This window comes from Pongo abelii, chromosome 5, assembly GCF_028885655.2.
Source record: "Pongo abelii isolate AG06213 chromosome 5, NHGRI_mPonAbe1-v2.0_pri, whole genome shotgun sequence".
NCBI lineage: Eukaryota > Metazoa > Chordata > Mammalia > Primates > Hominidae > Pongo > Pongo abelii.
In genome coordinates this window covers 73,662,968-73,684,091 of record NC_071990.2, presented here as the reverse complement: position 1 = coordinate 73,684,091, position 21,124 = coordinate 73,662,968, and the positions used below count along the sequence as shown (strand labels likewise).

General features: G+C 36.9%; 1 protein-coding gene across 2 annotated transcripts in view; it reads right to left on the bottom strand.

Annotated features, from left to right (window-relative positions):
• Positions 1-21,124, bottom strand: part of KCNQ5 (potassium voltage-gated channel subfamily Q member 5) — a 584,694-nt gene that overhangs the window by 85,503 nt on the left and 478,067 nt on the right. Inside the window, exons 6-7 of one of the 2 annotated variants that reach the window (XM_024248720.3) lie at positions 8,138-8,248; positions 2,107-2,202 (exon numbers count right to left, since the gene is read on the bottom strand). In XM_024248720.3, coding sequence (XP_024104488.3) covers positions 2,107-2,202; positions 8,138-8,248 — 207 coding nt within the window. The remainder of the gene's footprint in view (positions 1-2,106; positions 2,203-8,137; positions 8,249-21,124) is intronic. The other variant, XM_024248721.3, reaches the window with a different exon arrangement.

The window sequence follows — 21,124 nt, the reverse complement described above, 5'->3', positions numbered from 1 at the left end:
TTTAATTTTAATTAATTTAAATGTAAAAAGCTACATGTAGCTAGTGGTTACTGTATTGAGCAGCACAGCTTTGTATCATCACAACTGATATGTGCATGAGAAATTCCTCAGAGCTCACTTTCTAACAAAACAGCTGATATTCCAAGAGGTTTTATTGTGTAAAATGTATTATTGGTTCCATATGTAGACAGAGCTTGGTGCTCAGACGGATGAAAGGAACCCATGCAATAACTTCTGCACTCACAGGTTGGAAAACATTGTTCTAGAGTGAAGGAAAATTAAAGGATAAGAACAGTAAAGAGAAAAACTTATTAGAAGTATTGGAACATGTGTAACCAGTTAAGGAGTGCTAAAAGATGAAAGGCTATGAATTCTGGACCTTGGGGTATTTTGCGTGTGTCCTAAAGTGTGTGACTCCTCTTTCCATTCTGCTGATTATTGTTTGGCATCAGATCTTAAACTCCAACTTCATATAAGAAAATAGAGTTTACTTTCTCTTTAGTGACCTTTTAAAACCTGTAAAGAATAAGTAAAAAAAAAAAAATTGTAAAAAAAATGTAAAAAAATAGAGATTCTCAGTGATTTGCACTGGAAGTCATGCCCGATGGTCTACTTTCTTGTCAACAGTTGCAGAATAGCTTGATTTAAAAATTAATGTCCTCATTTAATGATTAGATATAAATAGATCTCCTTCATGATACAACTGAGCCATACTGCCCCCTTCTTTCCCCAGCTCCATGTCTGTGGGAGGCACTGCATATATCACAGCCACAGATAAACACTAAAGGTAGGGGTTGCGGTGGTTATCTCCCACCAACCCACCCACCCAAACCTACAATCTAAATTAAAACAATGTGCTTGTGGCCGGGCGCGGTGGCTCACGCCTGTAATCCCAGCACTTTGGGAGGCCGAGGTGGGTGGATCACGAGGTTGAGAGATGGAGACCATCCTGGCTAACACGGTGAAACCCCGTCTCTACCAAAAATACAAAAAAATTAGCTGGGCGTGGTGGCGGGCGCCTGTAGTCCCGGCTACTAGGGAGGCTGAGGCAGGAGAATGGCGTGAACCCGGGAGACGGAGCTTGCAGTGAGCTGAGATCACGCCACTGCACTCCAGCCTGGGCGACAGAGCGAGACTCTGTCTCAAAAAAACAAAACAAACAAACAAACAAAAAATAAAACAAAACAACAACAACAAAAAAACAGTGTGCCCGTTACTGCAGCGTTAAGGCAAGTTTCCTAGGGCCTTGGAACACCACTTCAAGCCCCTCCAGTTTAGAAATTTGGTAGCTTCCACTTCCATAGCAGGAGGGGAGAAACTTTAGATTGTAGAATTATTTTGTCCATAACTAAATGTCAACTCTACATTATGAATCTAACAAAAAATATATTTTGTGATTCTTAACCTGGATCTAGGATGGAAAATATATGGATGGCAAAAGGAGAAGCATTCCTTTTAGTGCTGAAGCTAATCCTGAGTTACTGAAAAGAAAATGAAATGCTAAATAACAACCTATGTATTAGGAGCTAGCTTCAAATTATATACTTATTGTTTAATATTCTCAAACACTGATGTACTCCATAGTCCCATCAGCTCTCAAAATAGGATAGCTATTTCTGCTAACTGCCCTAGATGGCACTAAAAGCAATTTCACAGGTATTAAACCTTGACATTCTAAACAAATATGTTGTTCTTTAAAACAGCAACATACATCTGGCTGGAGAAAGTAATTGTAATGCAGGGAACAATGCCCTGTTCTGCTCCATCACTTAATGATCAATTATGTTTCCTCAAGTAATTCATAAGACATATTAGATAATTCCACGAGCCACACAACTGCTAACCTTTGCATGGCCTTGCTGACATGGTTACTTGGTCTGAACAATGCATAGACCATTTGCTAAAAATACATGTGTTTCAGTTTGGGAGAGGAGGAACAAATCCAAGACTGTCCAAATCCAAGACTGTACATTAAGTTCTGACTTCATTTTATAAAAAGAAACAAAGCAGTAGTTCTACCAAGCAATGAAGCACAGAGATCGGAAAATGACCCATCAAGCACTATGGACACAGATGTTGCCATCTACCTATTACATTGACATTTACCTGAATGAGGTTGGCAGCTGGGTTCCTTCTTTTCTCAAAGTGTTTCTGGCGGTGTTGTTCTTGTACTTTTAATGCAAAACCTGAGCCAAGAATGCCCTGGAACAAAATACAAAAATGGCACTCAAAAATTTCAAAAGCACTGTTAAATAATACAAACATTAAAAAGTCACTAAAATGAGTCTGAGAGAAGACAAATGGTATGTAACCTGTCCATAAACATGTTACTTATTAAAATAAGCAGTATTTCTCTCCATTATAATACCAATAGCCAATGGCAAATTGTTGGGCAATACTGCCAGGAGATACAACTTCTGTTCTTTAGTAAGTCAATTAGGCATTGTCATTTATTATCTTTTGTGGTATAACATAGGCACCCTGATTATAAATAAAATCACAATAAATTTTTTTTTTGTGTATGTGGCCTTCTCTGTGACATTTCTTTTCCCCTAAGTTAGATTGAATGGTCTCATCCAGTGATGGAATGTAGAGAACATGAATTTCAACTTGGGACAGAGCTGGATTTTAAATCTGGGGGAGTTAAAGTCTCACTGCTGTGAACGTGGGAATACTTCTAGCAGTTTGATGAGACTCTGAAAGTTAGATTCTCTATCCATGAAATGGAGAAGAGAGGACTGTATAAAATCTGTCCCAGCTGTAGTTCTTTATAATGTTATAACTCTATACCTACTAAAAGAAAAGTAAAATGGAGAGCAGGGATACTCAGTTTTGAAGATATACAGTAGAGGGTTTTCTATTTTGCCCATTTGTACAATAGAGACAAGAACGTGGATCATTGAAAATACATTCTCATTTTAATTAACACTTTTACCATTCCTTGCCATTTTTATTTTGGCTCACCTATTCAGTTTTTGGAATTAGTAAGATTAGTATTCCCTTCTAGGTTTACATTAGTTTTGGGCCAGTTTGCTTTTCTTCTGCTTATCATCTTGATCTGCCAAAATTCTGGTTCTTTGATGTCCCCCACTCTTTTCAATTTGCTCTGGTCTACTAACATTTGTAAAAACAAGATGCTTTGTCTCAGCCTTGGGTTGGCTTTTGGAGCTTGCTAAATTCAGTCTCTGGGCTTTGTCTTTAACTCTTGAGTTTATTGGCATGGGACTGGGAGCTCTGCTGCTTTCAAGTCTGTGGATTTTACTTGTTAGCTATAAATTATTAGTTTTTTATTAAACTTCAAGGAGTCTAACCCTTTGGTTAGAGATGGACATTTTATAAGTACTAAGTCAGTATTTGCCACAGGTAAGGAATGGTTGTTTTTCTTTCTTTTTATTTTTAGAGTAGCTCAAAGATGGTTCAAAGATGTTGTAGGCTGCCTGGAGAGGTGGTGGGTTTTTCATCTCTAGAAGGTGTTAAATCTCAGCTGAATAATAACTTGGCTGAGATATTTTTGGGCTCTAGATAACCTTTAACCTTCCTTCTTATCTTGAGATTCCACAATTCTGAGTACATCTGTGACAATAACCAGACAATAAGTAATGTAATCATGTTTAAAATACGCAGTGGTCTAATAATACTATTTGCTATTCATGAGCAATGATCTACTCCATTATTAATTAGTATAAATGACTGTACTATGAAATTAGAAATTACATCATAGGTTCTGTTTTCCATCTCTCCTTTTCAGTGACTGTCTTACACTGTCTAAGATCTGTATCTCATACAGGTTGTGATTGTACAAACTAAGCTTTATAAAAACCTGGTCTCTGTGATCTGGTTTATAGATTTAAACAACATTTCCGTCCATTTAGGTGTTATAAAAATGCCCCTCCATTTCTAAATCCAGAACAACTTAAGTCATTTGTAACTTCTAATTTTTTTCTGCTATTTAAGATCATTTAGGAAAGATTTCTTTATTTTCCTTTTAATACTACTTTTTATAAAGTGTAGACATGTAAGAGAATATGAAATACCAAAATTTCTAGCATATATTTATAATATGTATTATATATACATGCATTTATGTGCATATATGTGTATAATCCACTTGTATGGAGCATAATTTAGATTTTGCAGACATTGAATTAACAGCACTAGCTACCATTTTGAGCACTTATGATGTGGATGTGAGGTTCGGAGTTTAATCTCCTTTGGAAAATAAAGACAGGCCCTACATAGCACAAATCTATCATCCGCTAAACAATCTAAAATGTGCTGAAAATCACATTGGCATTGCTCGGAAACATATATTATGAACAGTAAATGTTCGCTACGTATTTCTTGCGCCAGACTGTACATTATAGCAGTTATTAAACCAGGTCTGCTTATTGTCTCATCATGGCTCCTTTCCAATTTTTTTCCACCTCTCTCTTAGTACACAGCTTGGTGCACCTAAACAGGAGTCTGTGAAAATAAGGTCTATTATATATATATACACACATAAAACATGGCTTAAGCTTTGAACATATGTGTCATCCCTTCAAATACTGACACCAATAAATGTAAAGAAATTTACCCTTCATTATCTTCTGGATTAAATGAACCTAATTTGTAACCCACACATAGCAAATAAGCGATGCTGAAAGATATCCTATTTTTTTATTTTTTATTTTTTTTGAGATGGAGTCTTGCTCTGTTGCCCAGGCTGGAGTGCAGTGGAGTGATCTCAGCTCACTGCAAGTTCCGCCTTCCGGGTTTACATCATTCTCCCGCCTCAGCCTCCCGAGTAGCTGGGATTACAGGTGCCCGCCACCACGCTCGGATGATTTTTTGTATTTTTTAGTAGAGACACGGTTTCACCGTGTTAGGCAGGATGGTCTCCATCTCCTCACCTTGTGATCCGACCGCCTCAGCCTCCCAAAGTGCTGGGATTACAGGCGTGAATCACCATGCCCGGCAAGATACCCTATTTTTTTAAATGGTTTTTAACATGTTATTATATGCAATAATTACATTTAATTAATATTGTTAAGGATTACAGTGGCCAATATTTTTAATGGAATGGTTAATATCTTGAGTCAAACAGCACTAGTTCTTGCCCTGAATTTACTAGCTGGAGGTCTCAAGGAATTCAGTCTCTATAAAACTCAATTTCTTCATCAATGAAAATACTCTTAGCAGGAATATCTAGCAGAAGACAAGGGAGCACTCTAAAGAGGAGAAAGACCTGCATATCAGGGTAACACAGGCGAGCTGGGGCTTCTTCTGTGAGCTCATTAGCCCAGAGATGGAGCGGGCACCAGGGGAAGTGACCCCACAGTGGCGCTTTGGAAGGGTGGCTTGTATGACTCTGTGATGTGCAGGACGGCCCTTCTGCTTTGAGGGTAAGATGGAGAAAGGCTCTTTTCTTTCTTGGTTCTCAGGTGTCCCAGGTGGGAGGAACCCTACATAGGGGCAGCCCACAATCCACCTCTAGCTTTCTCAGCAAAATGTCAATGTGTCTTCCTAAACTTCAATCAGACAACTCTTTTGGTTGGCAGATACACAGGATATAATGAAATCTCTGGCAATCTTGTTTTTTTCGAAAGGTATATATGGACCATTCAGTCTTTCATTTAATAAATAAGGACTCAGAAAATATTGTGAGGTTTCAGTAAAAGATCCTTAGTAGAGGTTACTTTTCTTGGCATTGTTAAGAAATGTTATTTTCTGTGAAAACAAAATTTTCAGATTTCCAACATGGGTTAATTTAATTTGCATATAAAAATTTCATACTTACTTTATTGGAAACATTTCCAAGAATGACTACTTAGTCTCTGACCTTGACTTAACCTAGTGACATATTTAACCTCCCTGTGATAGTTTAGAGTTTCGTTATGGGGACTGCCTTTTTGCTGTGCTGGGTGCAGCCAACTTCCAGAGGTGTGTTGACCCTAACACTAATTGGCCCTAGATCTTCACACATTTTGTTTTCCCTTTTTATTTTATTTTATTTTTACTGACAGGATACACATTTTGAACATTGATGTCTGCTTGCTACTCACAGATTTCCTTTTCCCTTCTTTGCTGTTAGTCTTTTACCATTTCTTTCTGTTGCAGTGTTTGTTCTATCATCTTCCTCTATATTTGTTGTTTATAATCTTCAAAGAATTGTGAAACCATATAGGTGAGTTTATCAGAATTTTCTCTGGATGAAGACTAAGTTATGAATTAGTTCTCAAGTGGCTCTCCTATGAGGACAGAACATAGACTGTTGTCTATTTCAACAGCCCAGAGGTTGCCTACCTCCTTGTTCATAGTTTTTCACTGAATCATAGAGGTTGCTCTACATGTGGCCTCAGGATAAATATAAACACAAAAGCTGCAATTATTTTGTGCCATTATTTTGGGAAAAAACCCAAGACTGTGTTGTATTGTTTCTAAAGGTATTTTCCTGTAGGGAATCTGATTATTGAGTGAATCTCTTCTCTGTTCTGAATTGTTGAGATTGCCAGATGAAGTTGCCTTGGATACGTAAGATTTTTTTTTTTTTAATTCTCCTGGATTTCATCATTTTGTTCCAGGAAACATGTATTTCTAGATTCATACAGGCAAAGGGAAGTAACATTTATTGAGAGTTCTCTTCATGACAAGCACTTGACTTACATTATTACATTGGTCTGCACAAAATTTCTCTGGGCTCAATAATTCTTCCTCCATTCTATTAAAAAAGAAACTTATTCAGGGTCACTGTTCAGGCTGAATTGCGTCCTTCCAAAATTCATATGTTGAAGTCCTAATCCCCATGACCTCAGAATGTGACCTTGTTTGAAAATAGGGTCCTTACAGAGGTAATCAAGTTAAAACGAGGTCATTAGGATGGACCCTAATCCAATATGACTGGTGTTCTTCTAGGAAGTAGAAATTTGGACACATATGACGTGAAGACACAGGAAGAAGAGCCATCTATAAGCCAAGAAGAGAGGCCTGGAACAGATCTTTCTCTCATGGCTCTCGTGGCTTCTCAATGCTTTGATTTTCGACGTCCAGCCTTGGGAACTGTGAGACAATACCTTTCTATTGTTTAAGCCACCCAGTCTGTGGTACTTGTTAAGGCAGCCCTAGTAAACAAAAGCAGTCATATAGTTAGTATGAGACAAAGATGTATTCAAACTGAGGTCTAGTACCCAAGCATATGCATGGCCTTTTCAGTCTCTTTTCTGTGATTTTGAGTGTGTTCTGGGGCAGAACCATCTGGTGAATCTCAAGTTGGGCACTGGTGGGACAAGGGTGTTCTCTGCACTCATTAATAGGTAGAAGAGAAGCCCTATGACCTAAAAGAGCTTTGGAGAGGTGCTCTGGGGTCTCTGGTTGGCACAGCTTGAGCTGTGTCTGGAGCAAGACTGGAGCTATTTTCCTTAAGCACTCCTGCTGCCACCGCCTTAACCCTCCTTTTTGTTGGCTCCTCCTTCCCCACCCCAGGTGGAGTGAACAAAAGCGAGAACTTGGAAATGGGGGCAAACTGTAATATTTTGAACAGCTGCCTTTAAAGACACAAGAGAATAAAATTATCAGAAAAGCAGGCTTCATTCACTAAGGAGAAAATAATCAGAAGCTTGGGGGCAGATAAATGTGCCCTTTATTCTGATAAGATACAGAAACTGCTCATTAAAAAAATCAATGATGATGACACAATGAATAAATCATCTGACATGTTTAACACCCTTTAAGGTCATATGCTTTTCACTCAAATGGATCTGAAGAGAAAAATACTCCATTGTGCACATCTGTCTCTTAAGTAGCACACATTATAAACCAAATTGGAAGGATCAGTTTTAAAAGAAGATAGCTTTAAATCTTTGCAAATATTTTAAATGTCTTAGTATCATGTTGCCTAAGAAGTTAGCCATCTGAATTATTATTTGGTCACAAAGTATGAGCCTATATTAAATAAAGTCTTAGATTAAGTGTCTCCAAGGGAAGACCATATTTCATAAATTATCCAAGTAGATATATTTAGAAAAGTCAACATTATATCGGAAAAATTATATTTGTAAATGATATAGATATGTTCTCAAGCATACCAATTTGTGAGAGCTCACTCTAATAAGTCTCTAAGACCTAATTTAAACTGCTTTATTGGTGCAAAGATACTCACGGCAGGAAGTGCAAAGAAAGAAATGCCAAGGAGTGCAAAGCCTGCAGAAAGCAATCTTCCCAGCCAAGTTAGGGGAGTTTTGTCTCCATAGCCAATAGTTGTCAATGTAATCTAGAAACAAAATAAATAGAATGTGCAGCTTAAGTACTTGAGAGGAAAGTTAGGACCTATGAACAGGAGGCAAGCAACGTTTCCACTAAATCATTATTCAACAAATCTTGTTGGTGCTTTTTATTACTGTGCTTTAATTTTCCATGACGCATGACAGAACTTCTCTTTGTTTAAGGAAAGGAATAACCTACATACTTGTTCCTCCCTTATAACACAGTTTTCCGTCTTTTCTAAGTGTATTCAAAGAAAGGTTATTTAAGTAAGTGGATAACCATCAGTGATACAGAAATGATAGCACCATGGATTTAGGACTGGATCAGTACACAAAATAATAATTTATGTTAATTTAGGCTGTCCCTTCGTTACCTTGGCAGGCATTTCCTGAAGGTCTGGTGTGTGCAAGGTATGTGTTAAGATTTGTAGTGGAACAAAAATGAGGGCATAGTTCTTGTCCTAAGATATTTATGGCCTAATAAGAGAAACATGCCACACATGAATAATTAAAATACAAAACAGGATGAGAGAGGTATTATAATGGAGGTACAAATAACCTGCTATGGGAATTCAAGGAAGAGATTAGTTATTATAAGCTTGAGGTGTTGAGGGAGCTTTACTAGGGAGATGTCATCATACCTGGGCTTTGAAAGAGGGGTAACATTTTGAGAAGCAGAAATGATAAAGAAGGTGATCTAGGGAGGTGAAAGAGGTGGCTAGCTGCAGAGCAGTGAGAACGCATAGAGTAGATTCTGAAAAGTACGAGTTGTTCAGCTGGACTGGGGCATGGTGGATTTAAAAAGGATTAGTGACTTCTTCAATTTATTTTTTTAATATTTTATAGACAACTGTGTACAGGTCTTTCAGCTCCTTGGTTAAATTTATTCCTAAGTATTTTAATTTTTGTAGCTACTGTAAATGGGATTGTTCTCTTGATTTCTTTTTTGGAAAGTTTGTTGCTAGTGTATAGAAATGCTAGTGATTTTTGTGGTGTTGATTTTGTATCCTGTAACTGTACTGAATTCATCAGTTCTAGCAGTTTTTTTCTGGAATATTTAGGGTTTTCTATATATAAGATTATGTTGTCAGCAAACAGCAGCAATTTCCTTTCTTCCTTTCTTATTTGGATGCCTTTTATTTCTTTCTCTTGTCTAACTGCTCTGGCAAGGACTTCCACTACTATATTGAATAGAAGTGGCAAAAGTGAGCATCCTTGTTTTTTTTTAAATCAAACTAATAATTTATTAATAATTTTTAATTTTTGTGGGTACATAATAGGTATATATATTTATGAGTTATATGGGATATTTTGATACAGGCATGTGATATGTAATAATGATATCAGGGTAAATGAGGTATCCATCACCTCAAGCATTTATCGTTTGTGTTACAAATAATCCAATTATACTCTTATTTTAAAATGTACAATTAAATTATTACTGACTATAGTCACACTGTTGTACTTTCAAATACTGGATGTTATTCACTCTTTCTGGCTTTTTTTGGTATCCATTAACCGTCTCCGCTTCCCTCTCTGCTCACTCTCTCCACTACCCTTCTCATACTCTGGTACCCATCATTCTACTCTCTATCTTTGTGAGTTTAACAGTTATTTTTTTTTAATTATTATACTTTAAGTTCTAGGGTACATGTGCACAATGTGCAGGTTTGTTACATATGTTATACATGTGCCATGTTGGTGCGCTGCACCCATTAACTCATCATCTACATTAGGTATTTCTCCTAATGCTATCCCTCCCCCCTCCCCCTACCCCATGACAGGCCCCAGTGTGTGATGTTCCCCATCCTGTGTCCAAGTGTTCTCATTGTTCAATTCCCACCTATGAGTGAGAACATGTGGTGTTTGATTTTCTGTCCTTGCGATAGTTTGCTGAGAATGATGGTTTCCAGCTTCATCCATGTCCCTACAAAGGACATGAACTCATCCTGTTTTATGGCTGCATAGTATTCCATGGTGTATATGTGCCACATTTTCTTAATCCTTAACTGTTAATTCTTAGCTTCCACAAATAAATGAGACCATGTGAAATTTGTCTTTCTGTGCCTGGCTTATTTCACTCAACAAAATGAGCTCCGCTTGCATCTATGTTGCTGCAAATGACAGGTTCTCATTCTTTTTAATGGCTGAATAGTACTCCATTGTGTATATATGCCACATTTTCTTTATCTGTCTGTTGATGGATGCTTGGGTTACTTCCAAATCTTGGCCATTGTGAATAATGCTGCAATAAACATGAGAGTTTATTGGGAATATACTGCAATGTGAATAATATACTGCATTGTGAATAATGCTGCAATAAACATGAGAGTTTATTGGGAATATACCTAGCAGTGGGATTGCTGGATCATATGGTAGCTCTATTTTTAGCTTTATGAGAAACCTCCAAGCTCTTCTCCATAGTGGCTAATTTATACTAATTTACATTCCCACCAACAGTGTACAATGGTTCCTTTTTCTCCAAATCCTTGCCAGCATTTGTTATTGCCTGTCTTTTGGATAAAAGTCATTTTTACTGGAGTGAGATGATATCTCATTGCAGTTTGATTTGCATATCTCTGATGATTAATTATATTGGGCACCTTTTCATATGCCTGTTTGTGGTTTGTAATGTCGTCTTTTGAGAAATATCTATTTAGTTTTTTGCCCATTTTAAAATTGGATTATTTTATTTATTTTTATATAGTCATGAGAGCTCCTTATATATTCTGGTTATAAATCCCTTGTCAGATGGATAATTTGCAAATATTTTCTCCCATTCTGTGGGTTGTCTCTTCATTTTGTTGATTGTTTCCTTTGCTGTGCAGAAGCTTTTTCACGTGATGTGATCCCATTTGTTCATTTTTGCCTTGGTTGACTGTGCTTGTGGGATATTACTCAAGAAATCCTTACCCTGGAGAATTTCCCTCATGTTTTCTTGTAGTAGTTTCATAGATTGAGGTCTTAGATTTAACTCTTTAATCCCATTTTGATTTGATTTTTTTCCATATGGCAAGGGATAGGGTTCTAATTTCATTCTTCTGCATATGGATATCTGGTTTTTCCAGCACCTTTTATTGAAGAGACTGTCCTTTCCTCATTGCATGTTCTTGGTACTTTTGTCAAAAATGAGTTCACTGTGGATGTACTGATTTGTTTCTGGTTTCTGTCTTCTGTCCCATTGGTCTGTATGTCTTTTTATGCCAGTATCATTTTTGTTTTGGTTACTATATCTCTGTAGCATAATTTGAAGTCAGGTAATGTGATTTCTCCAGTTTTTCTCTTTTTGCTTAAGATAGCTTTGGCTCTTCTGGGTATTTTCTGGTTCCATATAAATTTTAGGACTGTTTTTTCTATTTATGTGAAGAATGTCATTGGTATTTTTCATAGGAATTGCTCTGAATTTGTAGATTGCTTTGAGAAATATGGAAATTTTAACAATAATGATTATTCTAATCCATGAACATGAAATACCTTTCCATTTTTTTGTATCCTCTTTAATATCTTTCATCAGTGTTTCATAGTTTTCTTTGTAGAGATCTTTCACTTCTCTGGTTAACTCCTAGGTGTTTAATTTTATTTGTAGCTATTGTAAATAGGATTATTTTCTCAATTTCTTTTTCAGATTATTTGCAGTTGGCATACAGAAATGCTACTGATTTTTGTATTTTATTTTGTATTCTGCAGCTTGACTGAATTTGTTTATCAGTTCTAATAGTTTTTTGATGGGGAATTTAGGTTTTTCCAAATATAAGATCATATTATCTGCAAACAAGCATAACTTGACTTCTTCCTTCCCAATTTGGATGCTCTTTATTTCTCTCTTCTCTGATTGCTGTAGCTAAGACTTTCAGTACTATGTTGAATAACAGTGGTGAAAATGAGCATCTTTGTTGTGTTCTAAATATGGGAGGAACCATCCTTGCATCCCTGGGATAAATCTCACTTGGTCATGATGGATGATCTTTTTAATGTGTTGTTGAATTCGGTTTGCTAGTATTTTGTCAAGGATTTTTCCATCAATGTTCACTAGGGATGGTGGCCTGTAGTTTTCTTTTTTAAATGCATTTTTGTCTGGTTTTGGTTTTAGGGTAACACTGGCCTCATAGAATGAGTTTAGAAGTATTTGTTCCTCCTCTACTTTTTGGAATAGTTTGAGCAGGATTGGTATTAGTTTTTCTTTCATTGTTTGGAGAATTCAACAGTAAAGCCATCAGGTTTCAGGTTTTTCTTTGCTGGGAGAATTTTTATTATGGCTTCAATCTCATTACTTGTTATTGGTCTGTTCAGGTTATGGATTTCTTCATGGTTCAATGTTGGTAGGTTGTATGTATATAGGAATTTATCCATTTCTTCTAGGTTTTCCAATTTGTTGGTATATAGTTTCTCACAGTAGCCTCTAATGATCCTTTGAATTTCTGTAGTATCAGTTTTAATGTCTCCTTTTTCATCTCTGGTTTTATTTATTTGGGTCTTTTCTCCTTTTTTCTTAGTCTGGCTAAGTTTGTCATTTTTGTTTATCTTTTTTTTTTTTTTTTTTTTGAGACAGAGTCTCACTCTGTTGCCCAGGCTGGAGTGCAGTTGTGTGATCTTGGCTCACTGCAAGCTCTGCCTCCTGGGTTCACGCCATTCTCCTGCCTCAGCTTCCCAAGTAGCTGGGACTACAGGCGCCCGCCACCACGCCCAGCTATTTTTTTTTGTATTTTTTAGTAGAGACAGGGTTTCATTGTGTTAGCCAGGATGGTTTCGGTCTCTTGACCTCATGATCCACCTGCCTTGGCCCCCCAAAGTGCTGGGATTACAGGCGTGAGCCACCGTGCCTGGCCTTGTTTATCTTTTGTATTTTCTTTGTTTCAATTTCATTTATTTCTTCTCTGATCTTTATTTCCTTTCTCCTACTAACTTTGGGTTTGGTTTGCTCTTGCTCTTGTAGGTTGCATAATAGGTTGTTTATTTGAAGTTTTTCTTCTTTTTTGATGTAAGCTCTTAGTTATAAACTTCCCTTTTAGTACTCCTTTTGCTGTATCCCATTGATTTTCTTATAGGTTGTGTTTCCATTATCATTTGTTTCAAGAAATTTTTCAATTTGCTTCTTAATCTCTTCATTAACCCATTGGTCATTCAGGAGCATATTGTTTAATTTACATGTGTTTGTATAGTTTCCAAATTTTCTCTTGTTACTGATTTTTAGTTTCATTCAATTGTGGTCAGAGAAGATACTTGATATTATTTCAATTTTTTGAATGTCTTAAGACTTGTTTTGTGGCCTAACTTATGGCCTATCCTGATCTATCCTTGAGAATAATCCATGTGTTTAGGAGAAGTGTGTGGAGTATTCTGCAGCTGTTGGATGAAATGTTCTATAAATACTTATTAGGTCCATTTGGCCTATTGTGCAGATTAAGTTTGATGTTTCTTTGTTGATTTTCTGTCTGGATGATCTGTCCAATGCTGAAAGTTGGGTGTTGACGTTTCCAGGTATTACTGTCTTGGGGTATGTCTCTCTCTTTAGCTCTAATAATATTTGCTTTATATATCTGGGTGCTCCAGTGTTGGGTGCATATATATTTATAGTTGTTATATCCTCTTGCTGAGTTGATTCCTTTATCATTATATAATGACCTTCCTTGTCTCTTTTGATAGCTTTTGTCTTGAAACCTATTCTGTCTGATATAAGTGTAGCTACTCCTGCTCTTTTTTGCTTTCCATTTGCATGGGATATCTTTTTTTATCCCTTTATTTTCGATCTATGTGAGTCTTTATAGACGAAGTATGTTTCTTGTAGTCAACAGGTCATTGGGTCTTGCTTTTTAAAATTTAATTTTAATCCATTGAATCCATTCAATCCTGTGTCTTTTGATTGGAGAGTTTAATCCATTTATATTCAGTGTTATTATGGATAAGTAAGGACTTACTCCTGCCATTTTGTTATTTGTTTTCTAGTTGTTTTGTGGTCTTCTCTTGCTTCTTTCTTTCCTTCTTGTCTTCCTTTCAGTGAAAGTGATTTTCTCTGGTGGTATGATTAAGTTTCTTGCTTTTTATTTTTTTGTGTGTATCTATTGTATACTTTTTTGATTTTAGGTTACTATGAGGCTTGCAAATAATACCTTATAACCCATTATTTTAAACTGATGACAACTTAACTCTGATTGCATAAACAAATAAACAAAAAGAAAATTAATGAAAATGCTACATTTTAACTTTGTCATCCCACTTTTAAACTTTTTGTTGTTTCTACTTTATCTTATTATGCTGTGTATATCTTGAAAAGTTGTTGTAGTTATTATTTTTAATAAGTTCATCTTTTTGTCTTTCTACTTAAAATGTAAGTAATTAGCACAATTATAGTGCTATAATATTCTGTTTTTCTGTGTACTTACTATTGCCAGTGAGTTTTCTACCCTCAGATGGTTTCTTATTGTTCCTTAATGCCTTTTTTCTTTCAAACTAAAGAAATCACTTTAGCATTTCTTGTAGGACAGGTCTGGTGTTGATGAAATGCCTCAGTTTTTGTTTGTCTGGGAAAGTCTTTATTTCTCCTTCGTGAAGTCTATTTTTACCAGATATACTATTCGAGGATAAAATATTTTTTCCCTTCAGCACTTTAAATATGCCATGCCACTCTTTCCTGGCCTGTAAGGTTTCCACTGAAAAGTCTGCTGCCAGATGTGTTGTAGCTCCATTGCATGTTATTTATTTCTCTTGTTTTGCTGCTTCTAAAATCTTTTCTTTATCCTTGAATTTTGCAAGTTTATTAGTAAATGCTTTGAGGTTAAATCTGTTTGGTGTTCTATAGCCTGCTTTTACTTGAATATTGATATCTTTCTCCAGGTTTGGGAAGTTCTGTTATTATCCCTTTGAATAAACTTTCTCCCTCTCTCTCTCCCTACTTTTTAAGGCCAATAACTTAGATTTGCCCCTTTGAAGCTATTTTATAGATATTTTGGGCATTTCCTTCTTTTTTATTCTTTTATCTTTTGTCTCTGCTGACCATGTATTTTCAAATAGCCTGTCTTCATGCTCACTAGTTCTTTCTTCTGCTTGATCAATTCTGCTATTAAGGGACTCTGATGATTCTTCAGTATGTCAGTTGCATTTTTGACCTCCAGATTTTCTGCTTGATTCTTTTTAATTATTTCAATTTGTTTGTTAAATTTATCTGATAAAATTCTGAATTTATTCTTTGTGTTATGTTGAGTGTCTCATGTTTTCCTGGATGATCTTGAGGTTGTGTTGTTTGCCAGTGTCTGGGCATTGAAGAGTTGGGTATTTATTGTAGTGTTTGTAATCTGGGCTTGTTTGTAGCCATCTTCCTTGGGAAGGCTTTCCTGGTATTTGAAGGGACTTCAGTATTATGATCTAAGTTTTTGGTCACTGCAGCCATTTCTGCATTAAGGGGTACCCCAAGCCCAGTAATGCTGTGGTTCTTATAGACTTGCAGAGGTATCACCTTGGTGGTCTTGAATAAGATCTGAAAGAATTCTCTGGATTACTGGGCAAAGACTGCTGTTCTCTTCCCTTACATTCTCCCAAACAAATGAGTCTCTCTTTCTCTGTGCTGAGGTGCCTGGAGCTTGGTGAGGGGCGACACAAGCAGCCTTGAGGCCACCATCACTGAGACTGCACTGGGTTAGAACTGAAGCCAGCACAGCACTAGATCTTGCTCAAGTGGGCATCCTTATTTTGTTCTGGATCTTAGAGGAAAGAATTTCAATTTTTCACTGTGGAGTATAATGTTAGCTATTGGCTTATAATATATGCTTTTTATTGTGTTGAGGTACATTCCTTCTGTACCTAATTTGTTGAGGATTTTTACTATGAAATAAAATTTGGTCAAATGATGTTTCTGCATCTAATGAGATGATCTGCAATAAGCCAGGCACAGAAAGGTAAATACTGCATGTTTTCACTACATGTGGAATCTGAAACAATGAAACCCATGATAGAAGAGAGTAGTATGCTGGTTACCAGAGGCTGGGGGTTGGGGGAATGGGGAGATGATGGTCAAAGGACACAAAGCCTCAGTTAAACAGGAACAATACGTGTATGTGTGTGTGTATATATGTTTTATATATATATATATATATATATATGAGATCTATTGCACAGTGTGGTGAATACAGTTAGTAATAAGTGTATTGTGCATTTCAAAATTACTAAGACTAAATTTCAAATTCTCTTACCACATTTTTTTTTTGAGACTGAGTCACTCTGTCACCCAGACTGGAGTGCAGTGGCACGATCTCAGCTTACCACAACCTCTGCCTTGCAGGTTCAAGTGATTCTCCTGTTTCAGCCTCTTGAGTAGCTGGGATTACAGGCATGCACCACCACATCCAGCTAATTTTTTGTATTTCTAGTGGAGACGGGGTTTCACCATGTTGGCCAGGCTGGTCTTGAACTCTTGACCTCAAATGATCCCCCTGCCTTGGCCTCCCAAAATGCTGGGATTATAGGAGTGAGTCACTGCACCCAGCCCCACCACAAAAATTGATATGTATTTGAGGTGGTGGATATGTTAATTAGCATGATGTAATGATTCCACATTGTGTTTGTAAATCATAGCATCACTTTCTACCCCAGAAATATATACAACTATAATTTCTCAATTTACAATGAAAGAAAAGTAAAGGATTAGTAAAGAGAAGGTTAACTAGATATGCTAAAGCTAGGCCAGGGAACGTCTTTGAATATTATGCTTCTCCTATGATCTAACTGCTCCAGGCATTCCCCACATCTCTTAGAACAAAGTCCCAGCTCCTCTCCATGGCCTGCAGGGTTCTTCATGATTGACCTCAGCTAACTTCTCAGATATGGTCTTCTACCATGCTCTCTCTCATTCTGCTTCTGCCCCTCCTGCCTTGCTATTCATCAGCACACCAAGCTCTTTTTTTTTTTTTTTTTTGCTTAAGGACCTTTGCCCTTGCTTTTCTCTTTCTGAATTTCTCTTACTTCCAGGTTTGCATTCAGGTACCTGCTGAAATGTCAGCTCCACAGAAAACCATCCCAGATCACCTAATTTAAGCCACTTCCCAGGACTGGCTTAGTATCCCAGCCTACATCTTTCTCCCATCCGGGGTGCCTCCTGTCTTGAACACTGGACTCTAAGTTCTTCAATTTTGGGACTCTTGAATCTTTGACGACAGACTGAAGGCTGCACTGTTGGCTTCCCTACTTTTGGGGTTTTGGGACTCAGACTGGCTTCCTTGCTCCCCAGCTTGCAGACAACCTGTTGTGGGACCTCATCTTGTGATCATATGAGGAAACTTGGATTCAGATAATTTAAACAGTTTGCTTATGAGTATACAACTATAACTTGCCCACTAGTGTGTCCTATTACAAAGTCTGCCTTTAAAATGAAAATAGAGAGGACCCACAGACCCCCTGAAGGAAGCAGATTGCTCTTGAAGGATCTGGGAGACACCCTAAATACTGTGCTAGCATCCACGGCTGAGAAACCCACAGATGGTTCACATCACAGGACTCTGTGCAGACAACCCCCAGTGCCCGCCCGGAGTTTGGAAGACTTGTTGGGTGGCTAGATCCACAAGGTAGATAACAATCACCACAGCTTAGCTCTCAGGAAGCCACATCCATAGGAATAGGGGGAGAGTACTACACCAAGGGAACACCCTGTGGGACAAAAGAATCTGAACAACAGCCTTCAGCCCTAGACCTTCCCTCTGACAGAGCCTACCCAAATGAGAAGGAACCAGAAACCGATTCTGGTAATATGACAAAACAAAGTTCTTTACAACTCCCAAAAAATCACACTAGCTCCCCAGCAATGGACCCAAACCAAGAAGAAATCCCTGATTTGCCTGAAAAAGAATTCAGGAGATTAATTATTAAGCTAATCAAGGAGACACCAGAGACATGTGAAGCCCGATTTAAGGGAATCCAAAAAATGATACAAGAAATGAAGGGAGAAATATTCAAGGAAATAGATAGCATAAATAAAAAACAGTCAAAACTTCAGGCAACTTTGGACACACTTATAGAAATGCAAAATGCTCTGGAAAGTCTCAGCAATAGAATTGAACAAGTAGAAGAAAGAAGTTCAGAGCCCTAAGACAAGGTCTTTCAGTTAACCCACTCCATAAAGACAAAGAAAAAAGAATGAGAAAATATGAACACAGCCTCCAAGAAGTCTGGGATCATGTTAGATGACCAAAGCTAAGAATAATCAGTGTTCTTGAGGAAGAAGAGAATCTAAAAGTTTGGAAAATATATTTCAGGGAATAACAGAGGAAAACTTCCCCAGCATTGCTAGAGACCTATACATCCAAATACAAGAAGCACAAAGAACACCTGGGAAATTCATTGCAAAAAGATCATCACCTAGGCACATTGTCATCAGGTAATCTAAAGTTAAGATGAAGGAAAGAATTTTAAGAGCAGTGAGACAAAAGTACCTGGTAACTTATAAATAAAAACCTATTAGATTAACAGCAGATTTCTCAGCAGAAACTTTATAAGCTAGAAGGCATTGGGGCCCTATCTTCGGCCTCCTCAAACAAAACAATTACCAGCCAAGAATTTTGTATCCAGCAAAACTATGCTTCATATATGAAGGAAAGATACAGTCTTTTTCAGACAAACAAATTCTGAGAGAATTCGCCACTACCAAGCCACCACTACAAGAACTGCTAAAAGGAGCTCTAAATCTTGAAACAAATCCTGGAAACACATCAAAACAGAACCTCTTTAAAGCATAAATCTCACAGGACCTATAAAACAAAAATACAATTTAAAAAACAAAAACAAAAAACAAAAAACAAAAAACCAAGGTATACAGGCAACAAATAGCATAATGAATGGAATGGTACCTCACATCTCAATACTAACGTTGAATGTAAATGGCTTAAATGCGCCACTTAAAAGATATAGAATTGCAGAATTGATAAGAATTCACCAACCAACTACCTGCTGACTTCAAGAGACTCACCTAACACGTAAGAAGTCACACAAACTTAAGGTAAAGATGTGGAAAAAGACATTTTTGGAATATGGACACCAAAAGCAAGTGAGAGTAGCTATTCTTATAACAGACAAAACAAACTTTAAAGCAACAGCAGTTAAAAAAGACAAAAAGGGCATTATATAATGATAAAAGGCCTAGTCCAACAGGAAAATATCACAATCCTAAACATATATGCACTGAACACTGGAGCTATCAAATTTATAAAACAATTACTAACAGACCTCAGAAATGAGACAGGTGGCAACATAATAATAGTGGGAGACTTCAGTACTCCACTGACAGCACTAGACAGGTAATCAAAACTGAAGGTCAACAATGAAACAATGGATTTAAACTATACCTTGGAACAAATGGACTTAACAGATATATACAGAACATTCCATCCAACAACCACAGAATATACATTCTATTCAACAGCACATGGAACGTTCTCCAAGATAGACCATATGACAGGCCACAAAATGAGCCTCAATAAATTTAAGAAAATTGAAATTATATCAAGCACTCTCTCAGACCACAGTGGAATAAAACTGAAAATCAACTCCAAAATGAACCTTCAAAACCATGCAAATAGATGGAAATTAAATAACCTGCTCTTGAATGATCATTGGGCCAAAAATGAAGTCAAGATGGAAATTAAAAAACAATGACACAACATATCAAGATCTCTGGGACACAGCAAAGGCGATGCTAAGAGGAAAGTTTATAGCCATAAATGCCTACATCAAAATGTCTGAAAGAGCACAAACAGACAATCTAAGGTCACACCTCAAGGAACTAGAGAAGCAAGAACAAACCAAACTCAGACCCAGCAGAAGAAAGGAAATAACCACAATCAGAGCAGAACCAAATGAATTTGAAACAAACAAACAAAATACAAAAGATAAATGAAACAAAAAGCTGGTTCTTTAAAAATGAATAAAATTGATAGACTGTTAGCAAGATTAACCATGAAAAGAAGAGAGAAAATGCAAATTAGCTCAAGAAGAAATGAAATGGGAGATATTACAACTGACACCACAGAAATACAAAAGATCATTCAAGGCTACTGTGAACACCATTACGCACATAAACTGGAAAATCTAGAAGAGATGGATAAATTTCTGGAAAAATACAACCCTCCTAGTTTAAATCAGGAAGAATTAGATACCCTGAATGACCAATAACAAGCAACGAGATTGAACTGGTAGTTAAAAAATTACCAACAAAAAAAGTCCAGGACCAGACGGAGTCACAGCAGAATTCTACTAGACATTCGAAGAAGAATTGATACCAGTCCTATTGACACTATTCCACAAGATGAAGAAGGAACCCGCCCTAATTCATTCTATGAAGCCGGTATCACCCTAATACCAAAACCAGGAAAGGACATAATCAAAAAATAAAACTACCGACCAATATCCCTGATGAACATAGATGCTAAAATTGTTAACAAAATACTAGCTAACCAAATCTAACAACATATCAAAAAGATAATCCACCATGATCAAATGGGTTTCATGCCAGGGATGCAGGGATAGTTTAACATATGCGAGTCAATAAATGTGATACACCACATTAACAGAATTAAAAACCAAAATCACATGATCATCTCAATAGATGCAAAAAAAGCATTCGACAAAATCTAGCATTCCTTTATCATTAAAATTCTCAACAAAACTGGTACACAAAGGACATCTATGACAATAAAATGTCATAATATAACAATGTAATAAAAGTAATAAAAGTCATCTATGACAAACCCACAGCCAACATAATACTGAATGGGGAAAAGTTGAAAGCATTCCCTCTGAGAACTGGAACAAGATAAGGATGCCGACTCTCATCACTCCTCTTCAACATAATACTGGAAGTCCTTGCCAGAGCAATCAGACAAGAGGAAGAAATAAAGGGCATCCAA